The 23,210-nt window shown below is 42.6% G+C and overlaps 6 protein-coding genes across 8 annotated transcripts; 2 read left to right on the plus strand and 4 right to left on the minus strand.

Moving 5' to 3' along the window:
• Nucleotides 1-1,648, minus strand: LOC6897028 (C-type lectin domain family 4 member M-like). Its single transcript, XM_002137177.3, has 2 exons — nt 1,551-1,648; nt 1-1,488 (listed from the first exon to the last, which is right to left on the minus strand). The coding sequence occupies exons 1-2, from the start codon at nt 1,611-1,613 to the stop codon at nt 19-21; spliced, it is 1,533 nt and encodes a 510-aa protein (XP_002137213.2). The 5' UTR covers nt 1,614-1,648; the 3' UTR covers nt 1-18.
• A 1,805-nt stretch (nt 1,649-3,453) lies between these two features.
• Nucleotides 3,454-4,571, plus strand: Dlc90F (dynein light chain 90F). Of its 2 annotated transcripts, none has more exons than XM_002137180.3 (2): nt 3,454-3,574; nt 3,726-4,571. In XM_002137180.3, the coding sequence occupies exon 2, from the start codon at nt 3,848-3,850 to the stop codon at nt 4,181-4,183; it is 336 nt and encodes a 111-aa protein (XP_002137216.1). In that variant the 5' UTR covers nt 3,454-3,574; nt 3,726-3,847; the 3' UTR covers nt 4,184-4,571. The 2 variants fall into 2 exon arrangements, with proteins under 2 accessions (XP_002137216.1, XP_033240820.1); XM_033384929.1 differs by having other exon boundaries at nt 3,474-3,574; nt 3,731-4,571.
• Polr1E (RNA polymerase I subunit E) lies at nt 4,443-5,964 on the minus strand. The gene is made up of 3 exons (XM_002137181.4): nt 5,817-5,964; nt 5,150-5,765; nt 4,443-5,087 (listed from the first exon to the last, which is right to left on the minus strand). Exons 1-3 carry the CDS (start codon nt 5,878-5,880, stop codon nt 4,610-4,612), a joined length of 1,158 nt encoding a protein of 385 aa, XP_002137217.2. The 5' UTR covers nt 5,881-5,964; the 3' UTR covers nt 4,443-4,609.
• Nucleotides 5,965-13,648: 7,684 nt separating this feature from the next.
• On the minus strand, nt 13,649-14,216 carry BomBc3 (Bomanin Bicipital 3). Of its 2 annotated transcripts, none has more exons than XM_015183186.2 (3): nt 14,070-14,201; nt 13,960-13,998; nt 13,649-13,899 (listed from the first exon to the last, which is right to left on the minus strand). In XM_015183186.2, the coding sequence occupies exons 1-3, from the start codon at nt 14,125-14,127 to the stop codon at nt 13,715-13,717; spliced, it is 282 nt and encodes a 93-aa protein (XP_015038672.2). In that variant the 5' UTR covers nt 14,128-14,201; the 3' UTR covers nt 13,649-13,714. The 2 variants fall into 2 exon arrangements, with proteins under 2 accessions (XP_015038672.2, XP_001358234.3); XM_001358197.4 differs by having other exon boundaries at nt 13,672-13,899; nt 13,960-14,001; nt 14,070-14,216.
• A 789-nt stretch (nt 14,217-15,005) lies between these two features.
• On the plus strand, nt 15,006-15,639 carry BomT3 (Bomanin Tailed 3). Its single transcript, XM_002137182.3, has 2 exons — nt 15,006-15,146; nt 15,201-15,639. The coding sequence occupies exons 1-2, from the start codon at nt 15,056-15,058 to the stop codon at nt 15,461-15,463; spliced, it is 354 nt and encodes a 117-aa protein (XP_002137218.2). The 5' UTR covers nt 15,006-15,055; the 3' UTR covers nt 15,464-15,639.
• Nucleotides 15,640-19,109: 3,470 nt separating this feature from the next.
• Nucleotides 19,110-22,213, minus strand: LOC4801075 (uncharacterized). The gene is made up of 4 exons (XM_001358198.5): nt 21,859-22,213; nt 20,280-20,422; nt 19,814-19,952; nt 19,110-19,727 (listed from the first exon to the last, which is right to left on the minus strand). Exons 1-4 carry the CDS (start codon nt 22,098-22,100, stop codon nt 19,496-19,498), a joined length of 756 nt encoding a protein of 251 aa, XP_001358235.4. The 5' UTR covers nt 22,101-22,213; the 3' UTR covers nt 19,110-19,495.
• Nucleotides 22,214-23,210: the final 997 nt, after the last annotated feature.

A 23,210-nucleotide genomic window follows, 5' to 3' on the forward strand; every position in this document is an offset into this window, starting at 1 on the left:
ATTTACTGTAGAATACAACTATTTTTGACAAATGTAAAAATGTTTTTTCGAACAATCCAAATCGTTCATTCCATCTCTGGTCAGTTCTACACAATCTTCATTGCCCCTCCAGTTATCTGGGTATTGCCTCCATTTCAAGAAAGTGGCCTTCTGCCCAGTAGCACTCAACATATACTCCCCTTCTTTTTCAATATCATTAAAATCCAACCAGAATTGAAGAACGCCGGGTAGAGCCTTTGTCACTAAGTCGTACTCCTGCTGGTTCTGCGGGCTAGCCAAGTGGCTGTCCAGCTCTTGGCATCTATCCCGAGCATCTGTCCAGTTTAGTCTCTCGTTCATCACAAAATAATACAACTTTGAGCCAAGTTTCTCAAACGAAACGAACCGGTACTTCCAGAGTGTTTTTAATTTGGACTCTGACTCCTTAACAGCTGCCTCGTGGGTAGACATTGTTTTCTGTTGATTCGTCAATTGATCCTGCAGCTGCGACAGTCTGGTCTGTGAGTCCGACAGAGTCCTTTCGTCATTTTCAAGTTTCCTTTCATGGCCTGAAAACTTATTTTCGAGCCCGTTCAGTACCTCTGCCAGTTTACTTCCATCCGACTCGATCTTTTGTTGCCTGTCTGTTAAGTCTTTCTCTAGGTTGGCAATACTTTCCCTGACCTTTGCGGCTTCAGCGATATGCTTCAATTTTTGGCCAGACAATTGATCCTTTATGCCGCTAAGACCATCAGCCACTTTACTAATATTTGAAGTTATATTGTCCCGTTGCTCGGACAGCACTTTCTCAATGTTGGAGATTCTCTTCGTAACTAAGATTTCATCCAAAGAGACCCTTTCTTCTTGTCCTGTGATCTGTTTCTCTAGTACCTCTGCTTTATCCCGCAACTTGTCTAAATAGGACGTGCCATTGCCAACCCTCGCCTGCTCGACTGCGATCTGGTTTTCCATTCGTCCTAGCATCTCCAGCATCTGCTGTGCCCCCGCAACCAGCTGTCTTTGTTTGTCTTCCAATTTTTCAAGTCTCTCTGTGGCTGTGCTTTCGGCCAAAGCAGCCCTCTCCTGCTGCTCTGTGATCCATTTCTCCAGTCCACCCAGTCTTTCGCTCAGCCTGCCCATATCAGAATCGTTTCTTTCCTGCTGATCTGACAAGTTTTGTTTCACTCTTTCGATCATTTCCAACAGCCCGTTTTCGGCAGATGTGTCCATCCTTTGGCGTTCAACTAATTTATGTTCTACACTGTCTAGTCTTGCCGCTTGCGCCGATGAGGTATCCTCGTTTTGTTTTAGTTTGGTTTCGATTTCCTCTAGTTTTTGTCTGCTCTCCAGTTTGTCTTGATGGTTTACTATTCCAAGTTCAGTCCAATTCTTGTGCATCATCCAATTGTTTTCCATGTTATTCAGTTGCCGTTGCATCATAAGCTGCTGATCCAAGACTGATTTTATGGATTTGTAGCAGAAGTCTGTGCAGCCAGTATATGATTGCACCTGTCATTATGGTTATTGAATATTTTCGCTGTCTACTATATCTCTCAAGCTGAAATACTCACAAAATTTTTTGCCAGAGTTTGCTGCGAGAGTACAAGGACAAAAAATGCAGCAATGTAGCTCATTCTGATCAGTTGTAGCTCAACAATTCAAATACAAGACTGAAGAGCATTGAGACTTGTGAGTTGCTTAAGTAGTAAATCTCGAGATATTTATATGGTAAATGAGTCAGTGAATACTTAAACCATGATGACCATTAACCATATTTAAATATGTACCTTCCAAGAATCTTGGATTCCTTGTAATCTTGGTGTTGCATTTTTCTGGGTAGTGTGTGTAACATTAATATCTTCACATGCGTCTTCTACATGCAAGTACATATGTAAGTGGTATACCCTTTTTATTTGTAAGCATTTTCTCAACATTTATTGAATTTGAAGCTCTTTGTTTATTAATATGGGACCTAAACGACCCTCTATGATTTTGACAAAAAGATTAGCATACGAAATAACGGGTTTATTTCTAAATCCGAAATAGATTTTTGAGAACTTTTAGGCGAGGAAGCGCATCCAGGAGGTGCAGAAGTTGGCCATCTGTCATGGGGCTGGATATATGGAAGTAGATAAGGTTCTTTAGCTTCAATAAGTCCGCGAAGGGCAGGGTATCCAAGAATATATCCAATTCCTTGACTGTAGATATATTGCAAAGATGCTGAACCTGTGCCTCCTTCAAAACGTGACTTTTCAGGATAAGACTTTCCAAAGGAGAACCCTGTTTGTTGATCAATCCTTCGTAAGGAACCATCATGCCACACCTGTTAATGCTGAAGATTGGGTAGCTGGCAGACCAGCTCATTAGGCACCGTGGAGTCAAGGAGCTCTACGCCAAAGGCCAGACGTTCCAGCTGCTGACAGTTCGTCACCAGAATGTCAAAGTTGTTCTTACTGATTTTTGGAATAAGCTGTCCAAATTTCTTCATAGTTTGGCAGCAATCCGTCAAGCTCTTGGCGTTTTCTCTCCATCAGCTTTTCCTTTCTGTTTTGCCTGAGAACAGATTTTGCCGCGTGTTCACTCATTTCTCTTCTTGCGTTCTGTTCTGTTTTTTTTGAAAAGCCTCTACTTTATCAGAAACTGCGGAAAATATGAAAATATGCAGCTTTACTTATAATGTGTCTATGGGGATGGAAGTCAATAGCATACCTCGTTTTCTGTGTTGATCACTGAATATCTTCTGGGACTGGCCCATCAGTACTTTGTTCAGGAATCTATACGTCTGGCTGGAGAGCCAAATGGCTTTCTTCAAATTCATATATTTATATGGGCATTACCAACATTAAATCAATGCTTTTCAACTAAACCGTCGATGAATTGAATGCAGTTACTCAAACCAGCTTCGGCGGGCCTGTTATTGTGCCGGAATCTGTTATTTTCGTAGTTAAGGTTGTTTCTTCCCCACAGATTGTCCTTTCCAGGATTTCTCTTTAAAATAAATAGGATTGAATTTTTACTGTTATGGAATTGTGAATACGTTTGTCTTCCAAGGTTCAGTAGGTATCAGGATCGAGAGAAATATACACAAGATACTAATAATGTACTTGAATATGTCTAAAGAATATCAATTTGATAAAAGGTCTTAGAAAAATTGCGTTTTATCTACATATAAAATTAACAAAATAGGGTGCACAAAGGCCTATAGACGCATCGTGTCATCAAATACCAGCAACATTGCGACTCTTTTTTGTTGAACTTTTTCGTTTAACCCGTTTTTTACGTAAAATCCAATAAAAGCAAGGATTAAAAACTATCCAATCTTGTAGAAAATGTATTCATTAATCGTATAAAATTATGTGGGCATGGCTAAATGTTGTATATAGTTTGTAATATTCGAAGGAAGATCAGAAACGAGGAAAATGTATAGTAGAACTTCAACTCGTCAGTATTTTAACGGTATGTTTTGGTATATTTCCAAGGGTCGGACCGTATATCGAAGCCTCCGCGGTCACACTGCCGCTATAGTTTTTACGTCCATTTTTTGCGTTGAATTTATCTAAATTTATTAATCAAACAGTGATTTAGCAGCCAAAAGGTGAGCAGCGGCTCGAAATAATTAACTAATTCCACCAGCACACACTGTCCAGTGGTCCAGGAGTTTCCAGAGCAGATCGTAAAAAGTTCCTGCTGCTATGACACTCAGACCCAACAAAACAAATAATATTTTATTTCATTTTATTTTTCAGTCAAGGCGTCGGCTACGAGACAAAAGCGCGCGCACAACGAATAAAACAAACAAGCTAAATAAACAACATACAAGTTAAAAAAGACATTAGACTGATTTCGCGACTTGCACACTGAAGCAAAAATGGATGACTCACGCGAAGAAAGCCAGTTCATAGTGGATGATGTGAGCAAGACGATTAAGGAGGCCATCGAGACCACTATCGGAGGTAATGCTTACCAGCACGACAAGGTGAACAACTGGACCGGCCAGGTGGTGGAGAACTGCCTGACGGTGCTCACCAAGGAGCAGAAGCCCTATAAGTACATCGTCACGGCCATGATCATGCAGAAGAACGGAGCCGGACTGCACACGGCCAGCTCCTGCTACTGGAACAACGACACAGACGGCAGCTGCACAGTCCGCTGGGAGAACAAGACCATGTACTGCATCGTGTCCGTCTTCGGCCTGGCCGTTTAGACGGGACTTGCGGATGCGGATGCCAACCAAGAAGCAACATAGAATTCACACAACTAACTACTAAGGGGGAGGGATTAACAAGATTGCCGCCGTAAATAAATTTTCCAGCACAGCACTCGGACACGGACAGTGAGACAACACGTACACACGGCCAGCCTACGGACCAGGACCAGGCCCCTACAATGAATAATTAAAAGGAGTTACATACAACACTCAAACACGCAGGATAATAACCAATTCCAGCATTATGCTTTTTTTCGTTTGGAGCACGCCATCGTGTTGGAGGTGTACGCGCCTAATGTTACTCAAGATATTCTTCAATTAAAGCCTAAATAATGTAATGTAAAAATAAACTTTATTGTGACGACCTTGACAGGCCGGCCACCTAGAAGTTGTTTAATCGATGTCAAACAGGGTGTTCTACTTCTACTTCTTGCGTTGGAAGCGGCGGGATTTCACCAAGGCCGGCACGGTGCTGGGCAGGCGCAGACTGAGCACATCCGAGCGGGACTTGGGTCGGGCATTGACGATGTGGGCGTACGATTTGATGCGTTCCTTGGTGGTGCGTAGGGTGCGGGAGAGCACATTCACATCGACCTCGTGCTTGTCGCTGATGAGCAGGGCCAGCACAATGAAGTGGGTGAGCGCCTTCTCCGTGCTGTAATTGGTGCGGGTGCAGCTCTTGGCCACATTAGGGTCCGCAAAGCGGTGACGTATGTCGTTCTCGATCTTTTCCGTGATGCGGGACAGCTCCGCGCCCTTCATTTGCCGCGAGCGCAGTGCTATCAGCGACTGCAGGGCGTCCATGTAGATAATAAGCTTAATGTGCAGAAAGTCCTGATTCGAGGCTATCTCCCTATCCTGGATGCGCTTGAGGCAAGTGCGAAGATACTCCGACTCAATTCTGCGGCGGGGAAAAGGCTGGTTACTCTGAGGTACAAATCTCCATTCGAATGATCTACTTACGGCAGCGCCTCCAGCGGTGTAGCGTACACCACCTTGGCCTCCTCATCTAGCCTCTCCAGCAAGTTGGCCGGCACCACGTCCTCCACGTCAAACACCTCACTGATCTTAGTGGCTGTTTTGTCAAACTTGGGCACTATGGTGGCCAAGTACTCCTCGTTGCTGGCACTCACGTCGGCCAGTGTCTTGTCCTCTTCGTCGTCGTTCTGTGGGGAGGCCTGCACTGTTTCGTCCAAATCTTGACGCACAACTTCCACATTGACCATCATCTTTTCGCGATTGTCCACGAGGCGCGAGGCCTTGCGACCCCCGTACTCCTTCAGGAGTTTCTTAGCAGCATGCTCCTTGGTCAGCATTGGCAACACCTTCTGCTTCTCTTTCTGTTCCAGCTGCTGGTAGACGCTATTGGACAGCAGCGCCTGCTGAACGGGAATGATTTGCACCTTGTTTGTGCTCTTTTCTCGCAAGCAGATGTACGTGTCAAACTGCTCGTTATCCCGCACCTCCCCCGTGTAAAGTTGGTCGCCGGCAATGACCGCAGCGCGCTTCCGCTTATCCTTTCTACTCTCTACGATAGAGAAGTCGGCGGTGCCGCCCAAAGAGCCATTCTGAAATTTAACTGCCAAAACGTTGTTACTTCACACAGAGATACGGAGAACTTATGACTTACGCATTACGGGTTGTTCATCATGATGATGGCGACAAACAGTCTCAATAATGGGTTTATCATCCATTTTACTTTTATTTCAAGAATCAGTAAATAAATAAACCGCCGCACGTGTGAATTAGGGATGAACCTATCGATAAAATATATCGTTGGACCCACAGATATATTTTTATTTTTATTTATTTATTTATGCCGATGAAAGTGAATTATAAAACATTAATACAATATTTACATTTGTTTTGGGGAAAACTAAGCTTTGGTTGGGTTTCAGTTGGGTTTGTTCGATTTTCCGAATATTTCAACCCTGTTCTGCATATCGTGTGAACTATCACCACTAGTAACAACGAAATCTGTCAGATCAAAAATCAAATTTTGGCGCGTAAAAAAAGGCTGACAGGCGTAATGAGATTTTCAAGAATAACTGTGTCAAACTCCAAAGCAGCTCCAAGGCTGGTTGGTTTCCCGACACGGATGCCCATTCTCCCTGAGCCGTGATTTTGATCCTTACCTGTTGCTGAACACTGGAAACTTAGGCTGTTTCTTATTCGTAACACCGAATGAAATCATTTGGAAACAGTTGGAGTCAATAATGGAGCAAAATAATCCAGGTGTTTATGCCGCAAACTTTAATGCGCCACAATGCTCACAAACAACTTCCATTTGATTGATGCGAAAGAAAGGATGCGAAGCGTATTCAATTGTGCAATCGTATTAAAACGATGCTCTATACAAATCATACCTTGATGCCTTTCCCCTTGCGCGTTTTCCGCGATCGCGTTTCCGATTTCATATGTAAATATACATCTAGCCTATTACCATCCTGGGACTGCATTTTATAATATGACCACATTTCAGCTCAATCGGTGCAGGACTCTTCGATTGACTATAATAATAATAAAATAAATAGTTTCAAAACCATCCCATGTATCATAAAGGTTTTATTTTAATTTGTGATTAAGCAAATAGCGTTACTGACAACTTTTGTTCAACTTTTCAAATCATTCATTTAATCCCCTTGTCATGGTTAAACCAAAGTTATCAAAGTTAAACCAGCTGTTAAGTGGTCATCACAAATTAAGCAAACTGTCCGAATTATATCAAATCGTTGAGAAAGTTTTGCGAATAACATGCGCTCGTCCAGGAAAGTTGCTCAGCCGCAAGTCCACTTCGAAAGTGCGGCATGCCCCCTAAGCACACATTAACACATACCAACCTCCATAGTTGGAAAAAACACAGATATGTGTACTACATATGCATCTTGTAAATGCATAATGACCACCAAAACTAATTAATATGCATAACGGACTGGCTCCCGTAGTTGTGGTCTTCCGGGGCTCATTTAACTCTGGCTGAGGCTGGAATATCAGCCTGATGAGGCGGCATCAACCCATTACCGTGTTGGCGTGGAACTAGCCATCCCACCCTTCCACAATTTAGCCTGTCTCTGCTCCCATCAGACAACGCTTAGCAACAACTTCCACATACGTGGAATCAGGGCACTCCTCAAAGTATGCTGTGACTTTTTGAGAGCTCGCCGAGTGCTCAAGTGTGTGTGGGTGTGTGTGGGGCTGTCAAAAGCGCTGAAGTATGTGTGAGAGCGTGTGTTTGCTGTCTAGGGAAATTTAGCAAACCTTAAATGACAGATTTAAGAGCGTTTTATTGGCACGTTTTCTCATGCCCTTATGTTTAGATTTTCCCTGCCAACTTTTCTAACTAAAACTAAACCGTTTGCTTAACTTTAGTTGAATGTGTTGAATTGCACTGTACATACGTTCATAACAGCAACAGAATTGTCCTGTGAAGGGCACAGAATCAGTTAGTTGGAATTGTTTACAAAATAAGAATACAATGTTCAATGGACAGACTCTCGCAATATGCCATGCGATATTTGCAATGCATAAATTATCATCTATTAAAAATGAAATTTTGTTTGAAGGATAACCATGCATATTGCATATATTTTCTGCGCATTTCCATTAAGGTAAATCAATTTTCCCTAGAATTTTATAATTCCTGCTTTCCTCTTTAAATATCAATTGATGTTGGTGGATAGTAAAATTATTCAACTTGCAGCTGGCCTTAATTTTCAAGCACCTCCTGGCACTCGACTGTTGAAAAATCAGCTAACTGTGGGATATTTGATGAAAAAACAGGTTTCTCAGGCTTAGGCTCTCCTGCAGCGCCCAGCCCTTTGAAGTGATTTTTTAAATGGAAATCTTATTAGCCCGTCTGAAACAGCGACTGGCGGCAATATCTTGTAAATCTCGAGGTCTGAGACCTTATTGATTCAACGACAAGCGGCGACAGGCAAAGAGCTAATGACGACAGGAAGTCAAAGGCACGACTGGCACGAGTACACGGGAGACCCATAGTCAGTGGGAGGCCATGCGTATGCCAGTCTCTATTATACTAATGCTATTAATATCACACCAGGAGCAGTAGTAATAGCCTTACAACCTTTCCCGGCAGCCCCAATGCCATGGTCATGGCGGAGTCTATGCAAAATATATTGCATTATGTTGGAAACCTAATAAACATACAGCAAACAAAGGCTAAAGTTCTGTTTGTTTTATTGTTGTAAAATATATATTTTTTAATATATCACAACTGCTTTTCCAGCCCCGTCCGTGAGCCAGGACCATAAACAGGAAGGCTCTAGTGCCAGCCATAAAAATCATGGGTCGAGCCATATATCTGATGGGCCTCCTCATCCATTTCTAGGCACTTTTATGTCCCACATGGCTGCAGTTAGCCCCATGCCAGAGGGTCCATCATCTGCTCTCCATGTGATAGGAGTTCTTCTTTTTTCCGTCTTGAGTTCTGCCGAAAGCTGCCTACTGCTCCATTGGGTGTCATCCAGCGAATGCACTGTAGGGCTTAAAGACTTAAAGCCTCCCAAATCTGTATAGATGATGCTTAAACATTTGTGGCTCTTGATTTCAACTGCTAATGGGCCTAATGGAAAGCTGTCTTCCTGCTTCAATGACTCGGAAAGCAGAATTTACTTAAATTCAAACCCTTTACCATCATTATCTGTGTACTCATACGTTTATCAACTTCTCTACCATAATTAAATGATGATTTCCGAATTTAATTATTAGCAAATTGAAATGTTGCAAATATGCGATTAATTTGCAGTTGATTGCATAGGCACATCGGGTATTTAGCTCCGATCAGGTGTATGATTAAATAATTGGGTAAATATGTATAAAAACACAACTCCAATAAGTAGTAGAACCTTTAAGGGTAGGTATTTATAAATCCAACCGTACTCGGGATGTCAAAACAAATCATTTTTAATGAGTACAGGTCCTTCACCTTTCAGGGCACCCGTGTAGACAGCAGTCGATTTCTACATATATATATATCTATGCACATATATGTGGCTGAACAGGTGTCCCAATGAAATTTAAGTGCATTGACAGCCGCTTGGTTTCGACACTCCTGCTCTGGGTGGCCCTTGCCATATTTTAGTTGCCCTTTGGGTGGGAGGCAAGGCCAGACAGTATTCAGCAGTAAATCAAATTGAATGGATTGTTGCAGGGTGCAGGTCAAATCGGACTTCTACTGAATTCGGCAGTGAACTTTGACCTAATTAAGGCCAGTCAATGGCCTGGAAAGCAGATTAAAAACTATAAGTAGGAGCAGCTTCTCGAGAAACAATCCCTAAGACTGAACGGAAATCGTCTGGACTCACTGACTACTCGATGGTTTGTGTTGATAAATGGTGCGGCCTCAGGCTAATTAAAAAGGCAAGAGCACAGGTAACACATCTCCCCCGTAATCGCATTAGACCACACACAAAGCAGCAGCAGCAGCAGCAGGCTGCCATCATTAGAAATGATTTAATGGCAGTAGAGGCATACGTATTCCACCATAATTCCCGGGTAATTCCTTTTTTGGCAGAAGCTTGTTAATTAATAACCTTAGAGCCTCTGCTCTATCGAATGCTGCTGCCGACTGTTCAAAGGACAAGATGTATTTCGTAATGCACAATTGTTTCCTAATAATTGGCCATAACTTCCGCCCACGTGGTGCTCAACTCATTCAACCAAGATGGTTTGTTGCATGCATCACGCATACGCATACGCCCCGTGTTGACAGGTCAGCAATGGGGGCGTCACCATCAGAAACAACTGTGGCAGACAGAGTGGGGCCATTTCCGAATGCGAGTAGCATACTGAAACTGAAAATAGCAGCAGCTGGAAAGTTCCCATAATTTTCAAGGTCCGTGCTGCATACATTTATTCATCCACAGCCAGAGCTTCTAGTTGATGTTGTTATGTTGTTACCGGCTGCTATTGCTCTTCCTACTTCTTTTGTTGACTCAGATGCTGCCTGAGTGCACTCTAAGGACGATAGAGCTCAGGTGCCAGGTGGAAAGCGAAAATGTAAAAATTGATTTGTTTCTGTACCTTTCTCTCTGCATAAATATAAGGGAAGACCTTTTTGGGCCACTGACCCTGGCTAAAATGGGGAGGTCCTGAAAACTTTGCCCAGAACATATACCCTTTAAAGACATAGTCACCACCAATAGCAGTATCACGATGATAGCGCCACATTTTAATTTAAAGGAAATTCAAAACCTTCTGTTTTGCAAGCAATCAATCAGTAATCAAGAGTTACATGGAAAATCAGAAGAAATTTATCCGTCTGGTCCAAGGATTAATTAAAAAAATGATAATTAAAGAAATAATATTCAATTTGCGGACACATAATTAAAAAGCCCGCGGGGGAGAGGGAGTCCTGAACTAAAAGATGAGTACATTACCGCGTCCACCCTTTGAAGTGCTTTGTGTGAATCTCTTTTAATGGGAGTGCAAATACCGCAGAGCCAGCCGGAAAGGCAAATTAAAATGTGTACACATTTATCGTTTAATTTGTTTACACTCGACGACCCAGCAGACAGCACACAACAACTGTGCGACGATTAATTGAGAACAAGAGAGCCCGAACTGGTAAATCAAATGAAAATATGATGTTCTCGGAACCCCCTTGTAGCAGATACGCTTTGCATGACAAATAAATTAATCATGCCTGGACCTAGTCCCTCTGCCAGAGTGCGCTCAATTAGGCCGCTCTTGAAGGGCTAAATTAAATGCCAGATCCGTTCCACTTATGAACGCCATGGTATTGTGTCAATGTCCTGAGCGAGCCGGAGCAGACTATGTTTGCTGCCAGGGTTACTGACTGCAAAAATATTTCAATTTGAAATACGCTTTCGAGCGAAAGAAAGTTTTCAAGTGAAAACTTTCGCCCACAACATTCACCTGTCTGTACTTTCTACTTCTACTGTTTATTTTGCTTGTGCATTCTGGGGAGTTTTCAAAAAGTTTTCCTTTGTTCCTTTGCTGGCAATAAACTGTTGAATAACTAGAAATCGGCTTAAAGTTACAGGCTAAGACCAGACTGATGCCCAATTTATGGCTTCGTAGTGTAGCTGCAATGGCCCAAACGAGAAGCATAATAAAAGGCCAGGGGCTGGGACCAATATCAGATTTTCCCTTTATTACCCAACGACATCCTGAGCTGCTACACATTTAGGCATAATAATCTGTGTCCAGAGTCCTCTCACAGCTTTGCAAATTGCTCACATTGAGGTAGAACAAAAATTGCATAGAAATTGCAAAAGCCGTACATTTTTGAAATACGAGTATGCCTTAAGGAACCAAGATCCATTTACTGTTTGCTTAATTAAAGGTTTTTTTGCTTTGACGGCAGCACTCACAGTCCCACCCCGTAATGGAGCGTGTTGTTCCCCATTGACCAATGCTATTAATGTATTTTCTCTACCTTTATGAATCTGGGGACCTCTGCTGCATCAATTCAAGGAATTTTGTTGTGACTGTGGAGTGGGTGGTTGTTTTGTTTCAAGAATTTGTGGTGGGGCACGCCCACTCCCGCAATCAGATTGTCGGCTTCCATCAACTCCCGTCTGCCACATTTTAATTACGCATACGCCGTGTACGCAATGACCACCCACAAAAATGTGTCGTGCCGCACATTTCAATTGAGATACATTGTACCGGAAAGGAGGGGATGAACAAAAAAAAAGTTAAGCATAATCCACTCGATAATGGCATGCTGGTAATCTGAATTGAATTCATTTATTAATGTCTCCTGGCGACATCCCCTGGTAAACAGAGTGTGGATCCAGAGATCCAAAGAGCAGAATAATAATTTAAACATGCTATGTAAATTTACTGTTTGGCCGGGTCTGTGTGTGTGTGGCAAATAAAGCTCAGCCGGAGAGCAGATGTAAGGTTTCAAGCCGAGAGCACGTGACGGCATTAAACCAGAGTCGCCTGCCACTTGCTGAAAAAAAAACACGCACAACGAAAAGAATACAAAAGCCGCTGAAAGCTATAATTCAATGTTTGGATTTCATGGGACATTTAAGAGGCCAACAGGAAATGTGGAAATTTATTTGAAAGTCCAGACAACGGAAAGGCATCTATTGTGTTTGGTGTCGCCTCCTCCTGCTCCTCCGCCTCCTCCTTCCTTACTTTTCACCTCAGCAACGAAATCTCAGCTTCTAATTCCACACAAATTAGGCACAAGAGAACAGAAATTGGTCTGAAATCAAATCCCAACGCAGATTAAATTGCGACCAAGTTCGAGTCGGCTCAAGGCTGTCCATTGCTTGGCAGCATCTTCACTGAGTCTAGGGTGTATAATTCCATCAATATTAAAGGCGGAAGACAACGGAATAAAATACAATCCAAACGAAAAACTAAAACTACAGAGCAGAAGGCCAAGAAAGCGAGCCAGGAGTTGAAATGGTGAAAAGAAATGCACAGATATGAATGGAATCCTTCAGAACATCAGAAGTAGTGCTATTTTCAGAGCTACCCAACACGGAAACCTAAGTTGAAATATAAGTTCAGCAAATCCATCTTGAAAATTTCTATAATATTAATTTAAGACGTATTTTCAGAGTCTCTTCTAGTCTCTTATATGCAAATGATTGATTCATTTAGAATTCATTGAAAGACCACAATCCCACCAGTCTTAGTGCTTGATTTGAATTGTATTTGTATATTGCAAATCTTCATTGCTTTGAGTGGTTAGGCTTATCAAGTAATTTCAGGTTGCCCTTTTGCGAATTTCTTCCTCAGGGACCATCGTTTCGCAGAGAAATGGTAAGTGAAGAGCGCTTCAGGTATTTTGTGGTTCCGTGTTAATGTTTACCTTTGGAAATTGCAAATCGAATCTTGGCAATGGCCCTTCTATTGTTCCAGAGCTAGTGCTCATGATTTCCCCAGCCATGGCTGTGGCAGACAGACGCTGCCATTCGTCATGTTGCAGCCGTGGCTCCGGGTATCAGGTAAGCCATCACATCGCGCTGATTACATCATGTGTGTACTGATTCAAGTATCGATGTGGCAGCAACAAGAGGCCATGAGCACGCATTCAATTATGTCCATGTCATCACCGTAACCCCAATGCCACATCATCCTCAAGCCCGTGCCTATACATATATGCAAATAGCTACGTGGACTAGTTGCTGTCTGTGTGTGGGCCTGTTTGCACGGTTCTAGTTATTTTCCAGCAGCTATTTGGTCCTGGGTCTTTCTATTCAGACATTTGCCCGGCAGCAGACTCGATTTGTTTGCAGAAGAAATCAAAGTATCAAAAGAACACAACAGAAAAGCAAATGTGGGGTTTTGTTATTGCCGTAATGTGCCATTACTTGGGTGAATCGACTGGCGGAGAGAGTCCCTGTACGAGTAAGGTAACTCCAAGGTAACTCCGTCATTGCTGCTGGGGAGCAGCCGGAGGTAGCCAAGCCAATGATAGTCAAAGCTTTTAGCCAAATGAATTCATATGATGGATCAAGTAAATACAAAACTCGAAATGTTTACTAAACTTAATAGTTCACTTCAGAGTTTATTCTGATGTTAAACATCCACATTGCAGTGTTCGCAGCGACCATTGACGATGGTATTGCCGCCTCTCCGATAGACAGTGCCGCCTCCTCGTCCTCCTCGTGTGATGACCACATTGCCATCATCGTTGGATGAGGAGGAGAAGCTGCGGTACTCCTGGCCATCCAAATAGACTCGATCTCCCTGGGGATTGGGACCTGTTTCACCAGAGATTGCAAATAGTCAATTGTCAAATATAGAGATCAATTCAGGCTTACACGTCAGGCAAACACCATTGACCACCACGGTGCTGGGAGCTGCTGCAGGTCATAAACAAATAACAATCAATTAGCAGCAGTTGAGATACGATCTCATTAAACGAGCTTACCGCTGATCAGAGCCGGAATCAGGGCCAGCAAGAGCAGGGCACACGTTAAGTACTTCATGATAGACAGTCAATGGCTTACTGTCCCACCTTTCAGGCTGTTTATATAGATGTCGCGGTCGCTCAATCTAACTAAATCTGAATCTAATGATGCGATAAGCCTTCCAGTTCACAGCAGTGCGCTGCTATTAGTCGTCAAAACCGGGCTAGAGTCTTATTTATTTTTCATACAAAATGTCCGGTATGGGGATTTTCCCTATTCATATTGATAAACTTTCACGTAATTGATTCGCCTGAAACTTGTACAACTAAATTTACGATGTTCCCGACAGGCACACCCCAAAAAATGCAATTTATAACGTTGAAAGCATGAATGGCAAACGTTTCCAGGGAAACTCGAGCCCGCGATTTCCCATCTCCAGAGCTCAATAGAACTTGTTTCGCCCCAAAAGTCGTGACTCGTGAGTCTACCTGAAGCTTAACCCCCCCAAGAACGTAGCGCATCTATATGACAGTCTGGCTGTCTGACTGTCTGACTGACTGATGGACTGTTGTTAATTACTTTACCCTGTTTCTCAATGCTTACAAAGGTATATTGGGTTCTTGTGTAGGGTATGTAGAGTGCAATGGGAGCCCCCCACAGGCACTGGACTCTTCAGGAGAGCGCCACATTTTAATGCAAAAATTGGTATCTTAATGGTGGTCTAAACCGATCAAACCAATTGTAAAGCTTCCACATGATAAATGCATCTATAAAATAGCAGAGATCGTCATCGGATAGTCGGACTGCTTGGACTCTCAAGTTCTCAGTTGTTTTTCGAAATGTATCTGTGGGCATTTCCCTGCCGCGAATATTGCTTACGTAGCGGCCCGGGCTGTCTATATTCTATTTGGCTGGAGCGATAACGTTCGCTGGGATCCACAGAGAGCAGCGTATATAAGCGGCTGCTGTGAGGCGCACTTGCCCCAGACCTGTTCGACACTTCATCATGGGACAAGCGACGGCATTTGTGGTTCTCGCACTCTGTGCTTTGGCTCTGACCGAGGCAGCGGTGTACATTGGCGGCGGTTGCTATGACTGTAAGGCAATCGCATAACACTCACATAGCACTCTGATTCGAACGGCACTTTCAGGTAACCCCCCCGGCGGCCAGGGACCCGGTATCTATACAGGCGGCGGACGAGGAGGTGGCGGTGCACCCAACAACTACTATAATCAAGGAGGTGGCCGTGGAGGTGGAGGCGGCAGTGGTCGTCCAGTTTACTCCGGAAACTTTGGTCCAAATGGATATAGCGGCGGTGGCGGCGGTCGAGGAGGTGGTGGGGGCTATAGGAATGGAGGAGGCAGCGGCGGTTATGACGATGGTGGTCTGACGCAGATTATACGATATGATTAATTTTGTTGCCTTTTTTTCTTGCTCTTGCTCTCAACCGCAAACAAGCAGAATGTTGGCCGGCTTATAGTTAGTAAAGTAGTTTTAATTAAACTAAAACAAGTGATTGCTATAATTGTACAGACAACAGATGTATTTAATGTTAAGTCCCAATGAAATTTATTTTCGATCTTATCAAACAAAAATTTCTTTGTGCTAGCTGACAGCTTTTCATTGCATATAGCTGTACGATTACGAACGATGAGAGGCACTTTTTATGGTCTTTAATGACCTTAAGAAAAATTCTCATTGAATTCGAAATAAGCTGCAACAAAGTTTTAAATCATTCCGTAACTCTTACGAAGCTTATATTAAGCTTGAAGGAGAAACCATTAAGGTACTACCTTCGGAGTGGCTGGAGTGCCATCAATGTGTTCATAATCTCACAATAATCTTGGGCTTATGCAACTCTTTGGGGCAGGAAGTATTAAAGCAAAGAAACCGCTGCAAAATCTATCTTCCAAGAGCAGCAAAGTATCAATAAAGCAGAGATGCAGAGAAAGGTGAATCTCAGAGGGCTGCAGGTGCAGTTTGTTTATTTTCGGATCATATGTACTCCCTCGTATCTAATAATAGTGTCAAGATTGTTTGTGCCGCTCAAATTTCAGATTATTTTGAAAAGGAAACCGGCAACCTGCACTTGAATTATTTATAGCTTGTCATTTCAATCGTTGCGAATTTACCCTGAGGGAATCAAAATATCTGCACCACCCCCTGCTTTTATGAAAATTCAGTGGAAAAGTGCCTTCGATTTCGTTAAACGAAACCTTCGAAATATTTCGATATGAGTTCTTTTTTGGTTGCAAGCTAAAGTTCTACATTTTCTACATTGATTTCATTTCGCAGCCAAAAGACCATAAATTGCCCTTACCAAATGTTTTCCAGCCAGGGTGTGTCTGGGCCATGTATGCTCGATGGTTTTTTCTATGAACTTCCCCTTGGGGGAAACGCTCCCAGTTTTCCATGATTTATGACCGTACGCTTTTACGAGTTTGGAAATTTTTCGGACTTTTGCTTACCTTTTCCGTTTTATGGGGAACTAAAACGAACGATTAGTTTCTAGATTCCTTAAAGTCTTGCCAGGAATTGATTAAAGCTGAGTGGGAAAAACCAAATTTGAATTGAAAGTTGGATTGTTCGACTTTAATTAATGCACGACCATCTCTGTATAAATAAAAGCGAATATTGCTGCTCTTTAATTCAGAAACTGAATGGAATGGCTTAATTATATAGTTTAACTTGAATTGAATTGAAATTCCGCTGTGGAGAATTTTCAGTGGAATTCATTAGATAAATGCTTTTGGGACCATGGAAACTTCTGGCGCGGGGTCTCTGGACGAAATTGATAAGCATTTCAAAGTTTGAAGGTCCCTCTCAATTTTTGTGTATTAATTAGAAGACTGTTTCTTGTTAAATATGCAGCGCATTGAGTTTCCATTCAGGCAAAGCCCCAGTAACCTTTGTGCATATCCCCTGCCACATAATTGTCTCAATTAAAAGTTCGATTTAGAGGCATTCAGGCGCACAAACCCAAACCACACCCTTCCATCCATCCATCCATCCATCCACCCAGAAGAAATTTATGATTGATTACATGGGAATGCTTATTTCTTACTTGTTGCTCTGAGCAATTTGTTTAAAGTGAAATATTATTCGTTCATTTTGAGCCCTTGCAAGGACCTTACTTGTTATCAAAAATATCTCTAACCAAATACCAATTTATATTCCTTTGTGTGGATGCAATAACATATGTATCGTTTTGGCATTTATGAAAATTAATCCTTTGTCTTGCTTTTTGAGGTCTTAATTGTTTATTTTTAATTTAGATTTCCATTTCCATAAAAGAGGCAAAATGCCACAAAAGCTCAAGAGCCACCACTTCACACACAGCCACAAAATTACACAATGCTACAAAATCAAGAACTTTCAAATGTGGGCTTTCTTATGAGCATCCTTAACGTTTTTAAGATACCCTCTATATTGAAAAACTTAAAAGGGTATATGTAAGGTGGTAAGAAATACTCGCCCTGAAACCACTGTAGCCTGTTTCTTACGTGAAACATCCTCCCTCCTTCAAGGAATCCTGTCCTGTATGTATTTCGTATGAATTGCCAGAGGGGATGGTTCTATTTTCGTAGAGGCTTAAAGCGTTCAGAAGCCATTTTGTTTGTACTAGCATATTTGTAGTGTATTTCTTAAATGAATAATTAATAACTTAAATGAGATTTTACATAATTAATTGGAATTAATGACATTAAATTGGTTTATTTTACAATATTTATGACCTTAGATTTATAGCCCAAGAATACCTTCAAAGCTCAGGAGTACATATATCATTTTCAAGGACTCTATCAGTGGTATTTTTTGGCATCTTCACTGATTCGCATGCAAATGACAGGCCTCCTTTTCCGAAAAATATACAACAACTTTTTCCAGTAGAAAAATTGCAGACTGAATGAATTTCAAAGACAAAGTTAATCGAGGTAGGACAAATATTTCTCAGCTGAATGATTTCTTTGAAAGAAGCTGTTTCCCCTGAATACTGAGAAGAAAAACCGAGTTTTTCCAGCTAATTTCACTCCGTTTTACTTACCTCGTGGAACAAGTGCACGTGCTACAAGTCAGTGTCAAAGTTTGCTAGAATACTTTTAGCTACTGCGACAGTCTCGGTAATGGAGTTCAGTGCCATTACGGGTACAGCGAGGAAAATTAACCTCGACCAGTCAGTACACCTACAACAATGTAAACAGCAATGGCTCCCTAGCCCTCCCTAGCCCACATGAGCGGCTCTGAAACTCTTCAACGAGATGGGAAAATCGTTTTCCTTTGGTAAATTTATGCAGCGCAGCAGCTGCTTGTGGCTGTGGTCTGATTTCATTCCGTGTTTAGCTGCGGCAAGCTCCAGTTTCTGGGATTTGCTCCCCAGTCTCCAGCGTGAGGAGATCGCAGGAGTCTGGCCGTTTCGGGGTACATTGCGACGCGACACCCTTTGAGGGCGGAATGCAATTAAACTTGTCATTGGGGAGCAACAGATTGGAGCCAATGACCTCGTGTGTGCTCTTCTGATTGCCATCGCAAAAAGTTCGCTAATAAAGTTAGCGGATAGTTTAGCGGGCTGCCAACGAGAAACGTGCAGAAATATTTTCCATTTCTCGTTAAATTGGTATTGTTTTTTTTTGTTTTATTAAAGCAGAGAGCTAGGAATGGGGTGCATTTTCGCTTGTGGCTGTTGCAAAAATGCAATATGCTCCGACAGCAGGTATTTCTGGCAGAAGAATTGAAGGTATTTGGTTCTATTCCTGGTATGTGTGCGTACAATTTTCATTAAAGGTTGGCCAACCAAATCTGTTCTGCTCTCTGCTTTTGTTGGACTAGAGATGAGTGCGAGCCAGTGTTCCTGGACCTCGTTTAAGCGCCTTAAAACCCATGAACAGAACCCATCAACAGCTCTTTGTTCGAACACCTGTAAAAATAGTTTATCTGCAGCTTCCACTGAACCAAACCAGCTCTATAAAGGAAAGAATGGAATGGTTGGGTGAATTTATTTGCATTCAAGATTTCATGCATCACTCGACCCACATTCTCTGAGAACTCTGTAAAACAATTGTAGTTGAACATCATGAATGATAAATTTATTTGAAATATACATTTAATGTAGCTTAACAGACTAGAGACAAACCAGTGCCGCTTTCCGACCCCGAGACCCACCCAACCACGCAACCATATCCAAAAATACACCACATGACACCATCGAGGGACACATGAAAACAGTAAGAGAGATAGAGAGAGAAAGGAGGGGAGAACAAAAATGCTTGGCATTTTCATTTGGACAACCGAAGGACAACCCAAAAATTAAAACCCAATCTCAAACCACCATCTCCAGACCACATCCATATCCAGGCATCCACACGCAATAACCCATAGATAGACTCACAGCACAGCACAGCACAGCAGAGCACACTCGCACCCACTCACTCATTCGTGTTGAACTTTGATTTACGGCAGGAGTCGCACCACAAAGAGAATGAGGAGGAGGGTCAGCTGAGTGCCGAGCCATTGGCGGGCCAGCCGGGAGGCTTGTCCGCAGATATTCTCGAGTATGGCGCAGTTCCTGAAGTGCTTCTCGTCGGACAACATTTTGGCCGTCTCCCGTGCAAACTCCGCCGAGTTCTTGTAGCACTTGTACCTAGCGCTATTGTAGATGCAGTTCTCGTAGGCGTACCGGGCACTGAAAGGGATGCCATACTCGTATATCATCGCATGCCATTTGGCCCGGTCTCGAATGGCAATTAGCCAATTCTCAGACACACTTACCAACAGAATTCCATGAATTTTTCACTGGCATTTCGCGTCCCATCGTGTACCTCCTCACTGAGGATGCTCTCGAATTCGGATGTGCAGCTGACCCAGTCCAATTGGATGTAGGCGAAGCAGTCCTTGTGCCTCAGGTAATCTGCAAAAACCAACCAACCCACATATGTACATATACTTGAGTACATAGATAATGTTACCAGGCACTTAAACTACTTTCAAGTGGAGTGGCCTTTGTTTGAACTTGGAAAGGAACATTGGGGGGATAATCTCGTGGGGTCTGATTGCATTGCCATGTTGAATTTGTGTCTTTGTGGGTATATCTCAGTGTAGTTCACTCGTGTACTGGCGGATACATGCTCTGGGATATGCTTTGTGCCTTGTGTATCTCCCTGTTGGGCATTTGCGCCTCTGGTGTGCTCAGAGTCGACTTGCCAAATTGATTTCCTTCCTCCCGTCGCTATCTTACCTCGCTGAAAATCCACATCGCCGCAAAATTTATAGAAAAATCGTCGGGCCCCTTCCACATTGTTCTTAAAGGTTTCCAGCTTCCGGTCGTTCAGGCAGCGCTTCGAGTAGGCATCAAAGCAGCGCATGCCGCGGTTGAAAATGCTACAAAAAAACATGTGTATTATGTAGTCCCATTTGAATGCAATAATTGAGTAAATTCTCAGCAAACAGGGTCCAGGACCCTACCGCCAAATATTGTTCTGTTGCCATGTACTACTCCCCACAAAAGGAAGTCCCAAAGTATTTGCCTCGATGGCAACACATTTCGTTAATAATAAACCTAACCAGGAAGCCAACAGCTTCAAAGACTCTTGAAAAGTGTCCCGAGCTACTTTATGGCCTATGTATCTGCCAGGAATTTGATACGGGTGACGGAATTCCAACACTTTTGCTGACTGTATCAAATCTAATTTAACCCATTTTAAAAGTAAATCCAAGGGAATACATAAAAAAAAAGGAAAAAGTCTGGATACACTAGTGCCCCCCTTCAGCCACCTTTCCTTGCTCCTTATTCTTTATAAACTAACAAGTTCAAGCTATCCCCGAGCACTCCAAGGAAGTGCTCGTACAACGTCCTGTCAAACATAAGAACTTTTGTCTACAGTTACGTACAACAGAAGTTTTTCTTACGAATTTCCCATGAATTTTGCATGAAGAGGATAGCTTTCCTACTTAAATATTCCTGCTGAAAAAGTCTAGCATCCCAACACAATGATTTTGTTACTTTTGCAAGAATGCATTGAGCACCAATCAGTCCACAATCCAATGCCGACTGCTGGTTATCTGGAGTGTCACTGATAGCTTTCCCGTTGACGCCAATCAAGAATGAAGATTGTCCCAATTGTGCGTTGGGTCATTGGCTCAGATTGGGATACGAAAAGCTGTATATGTCAGCCGACAGACGGGACCCACACAGATAAGATGTGTGAAAGGTACGCCCCATAGGAACGGTAATTTTTATCCGATTGTTGTACAAGTTGTTACGGATAGGCAGACTTCAAAATTTGATTAGCTTTAGCTGTCATCCAGGTGCATATCCTGATAAATTTACATATGAGTACTGGGTGCAAAACCCCAACTGATTAATAATGCAATCAATTAATCTAACGTGTTTTAATTAATCGCACAATTAGTTAATTATAGTCCTGATTATAGTTAATTCAGTGTCAACGCCAAACAGAACCAAACAAAAAACAAACAGAATTGATGGCAAAAGTCTCGAATTAATTAATTCGTTTTGGCACTTGAAGTTGAAACAATTAATCAGCCAACTTTCGTCCCCTTAGCGGTCCCTGGCAAGGACTTTCCCAACTGAAATCGGGGTATTGTTACTGGTCCCTGATATAAGAATGCATTCCATTCCCTTTGTGGCCCTGGTCAAATGTGAATAAATTACATATTGAGTGGGTTTACGAGACCAGCTTGAGTGAGGCAATCAATAATCCGGGAATGCTTGCTATTTGTTCTTCCCACTCATAATTGGCATGCACTTCTGGTTCCGGCAGTAGGTATCCGACGGCCCGTGGCTGATTGCTTACTTGCACTTTGTCGTGATGTCCCTCTTGTTGATGACAATTTTGGTGTTCTGCAGGAACTCCATGAGATGAGGCGGCAAATCCTTGAAGCACTCATCCACCATTCTCTGCGTGCTGCCACAGTCCTCGCTCGGAACGGCCGTCTGCTGTTTGGTCTCATTTTGGCCAAGGCCAGGAACAGCAATTCCAATCAGTATGATAACAAAACCGAAAACTATGAGCATACAAGAGTTGTTTACGCACATCTTTCAAGGACACTTGTTGCCACGATAAAGGATAGTAATCGACGCGACCGACCTCTGAGCTCAACCGAACGAGTGACAACAGCGAACTGTGCCGGCTAGTCGCAAGCCTCATCTTTAAAAGAGGACTCCAAACAGGCATCGCTGTAAGTCCTTCTGTTAACTAGATGTTAGGTGGCGCATGCGCGTCGACAGATCCAGCACGTGTTTCATCTTTTGTTTACATTGCAAGGGCAGGCGACTTCTTCCTCTCGGCCAGGCGGACAGACAGATAGGAAAGGAATTTGCATAAATTAGTTATAACTTTCTGTGACTAGGGGTGATACACTTGTCGTTCAATTTGAATTCGTTTCAAGTCAAATACGAAAGATTGATTGTCCTTGTCCTTGTCTACCGCTATCCTTACTGCGTAGCAGACAGCACAAAGTATGATATTCCTGCCTGGGGCTTTCAGCAGGCTTTCATAACAGCACTTGTGTCGAGTTAATTACTCACCTTTATTGCCCAGTGTCCTGTCCTGGCTCTTCTCGAATGGACGACACGTCCTGACTTACTCGTGTGACCTCTATAGATTTAAAACGATTTTCTTTGTTGTGCCACCTATTGTTTGGGCCATTTTGTAAACAAATTCCTGTCTCTAACCTAGCGGACAGTGTGTAATCAAGTCACAATTGTTGCTGGAAGGCAATATGAGTGCATATTTCAAGTGCAGCAAACCATTAGAAAGCACACACAGAGAGGCAGCACCGAATTTACCTCTTCTTTTAAACTCTATCGCACATCGTATTGATTCCAAGAAGTTTGTGGGGTCTCATTGATTTTCATAAATTTCTTGTTTGATTCATTTGTGGTTTCCCAAGCTTACATCTGGAAATGTGCTCGTAATGTAACCCGGCGGATCTATATACATGTGTATATATCTAGTTTTCTCCAAGTGAAGACGCAATTCTTAGAATCCCCGCAGGTTTTTGGCAATTTTATTGACAGCCCCTGCTGCAGTTATTTATTTTTAGCCTACACTAGAGTACTTGTCTTAAAGTGTTGAGGACCCAACTCAAAACACCAACCCTATGCTTTTACTTAGTAAGTAAGCTTTTTACTTACTTTCGGTTT

This window comes from Drosophila pseudoobscura, chromosome 2, assembly GCF_009870125.1.
Source record: "Drosophila pseudoobscura strain MV-25-SWS-2005 chromosome 2, UCI_Dpse_MV25, whole genome shotgun sequence".
Classification (NCBI taxonomy): Eukaryota; Metazoa; Arthropoda; class Insecta; order Diptera; family Drosophilidae; genus Drosophila; species Drosophila pseudoobscura.

Coding starts and splice junctions, on each gene's coding strand:
- Dlc90F (XM_002137180.3), top strand. CDS start 3,848: ATGGATGACTCACGCGAAGAAAGCCAGTTCATAGTGGATGATGTGAGC.
- LOC4801075 (XM_001358198.5), bottom strand. CDS start 22,100: ATGTGCGTAAACAACTCTTGTATGCTCATAGTTTTCGGTTTTGTTATC. Junction 20,423..21,858: donor GACATCACGACAAAGTGCAA/GTAAGCAATCAG, acceptor GTTTTTTTGTAG/CATTTTCAACCGCGGCATGC. Junction 19,728..19,813: donor AAATTCATGGAATTCTGTTG/GTAAGTGTGTCT, acceptor CATCCCTTTCAG/TGCCCGGTACGCCTACGAGA.
- BomT3 (XM_002137182.3), top strand. CDS start 15,056: ATGGGACAAGCGACGGCATTTGTGGTTCTCGCACTCTGTGCTTTGGCT. Junction 15,147..15,200: donor TGGCGGCGGTTGCTATGACT/GTAAGGCAATCG, acceptor CGGCACTTTCAG/GTAACCCCCCCGGCGGCCAG.
- Polr1E (XM_002137181.4), bottom strand. CDS start 5,880: ATGGATGATAAACCCATTATTGAGACTGTTTGTCGCCATCATCATGAT. Junction 5,766..5,816: donor TGATGAACAACCCGTAATGC/GTAAGTCATAAG, acceptor ACGTTTTGGCAG/TTAAATTTCAGAATGGCTCT. Junction 5,088..5,149: donor ACACCGCTGGAGGCGCTGCC/GTAAGTAGATCA, acceptor TCCCCGCCGCAG/AATTGAGTCGGAGTATCTTC.
- BomBc3 (XM_001358197.4), bottom strand. CDS start 14,127: ATGAAGTACTTAACGTGTGCCCTGCTCTTGCTGGCCCTGATTCCGGCT. Junction 14,002..14,069: donor GATTCCGGCTCTGATCAGCG/GTAAGCTCGTTT, acceptor TATGACCTGCAG/CAGCTCCCAGCACCGTGGTG. Junction 13,900..13,959: donor CAATGGTGTTTGCCTGACGT/GTAAGCCTGAAT, acceptor CTGGTGAAACAG/GTCCCAATCCCCAGGGAGAT.
- LOC6897028 (XM_002137177.3), bottom strand. CDS start 1,613: ATGAGCTACATTGCTGCATTTTTTGTCCTTGTACTCTCGCAGCAAACT. Junction 1,489..1,550: donor AAACTCTGGCAAAAAATTTT/GTGAGTATTTCA, acceptor CCATAATGACAG/GTGCAATCATATACTGGCTG.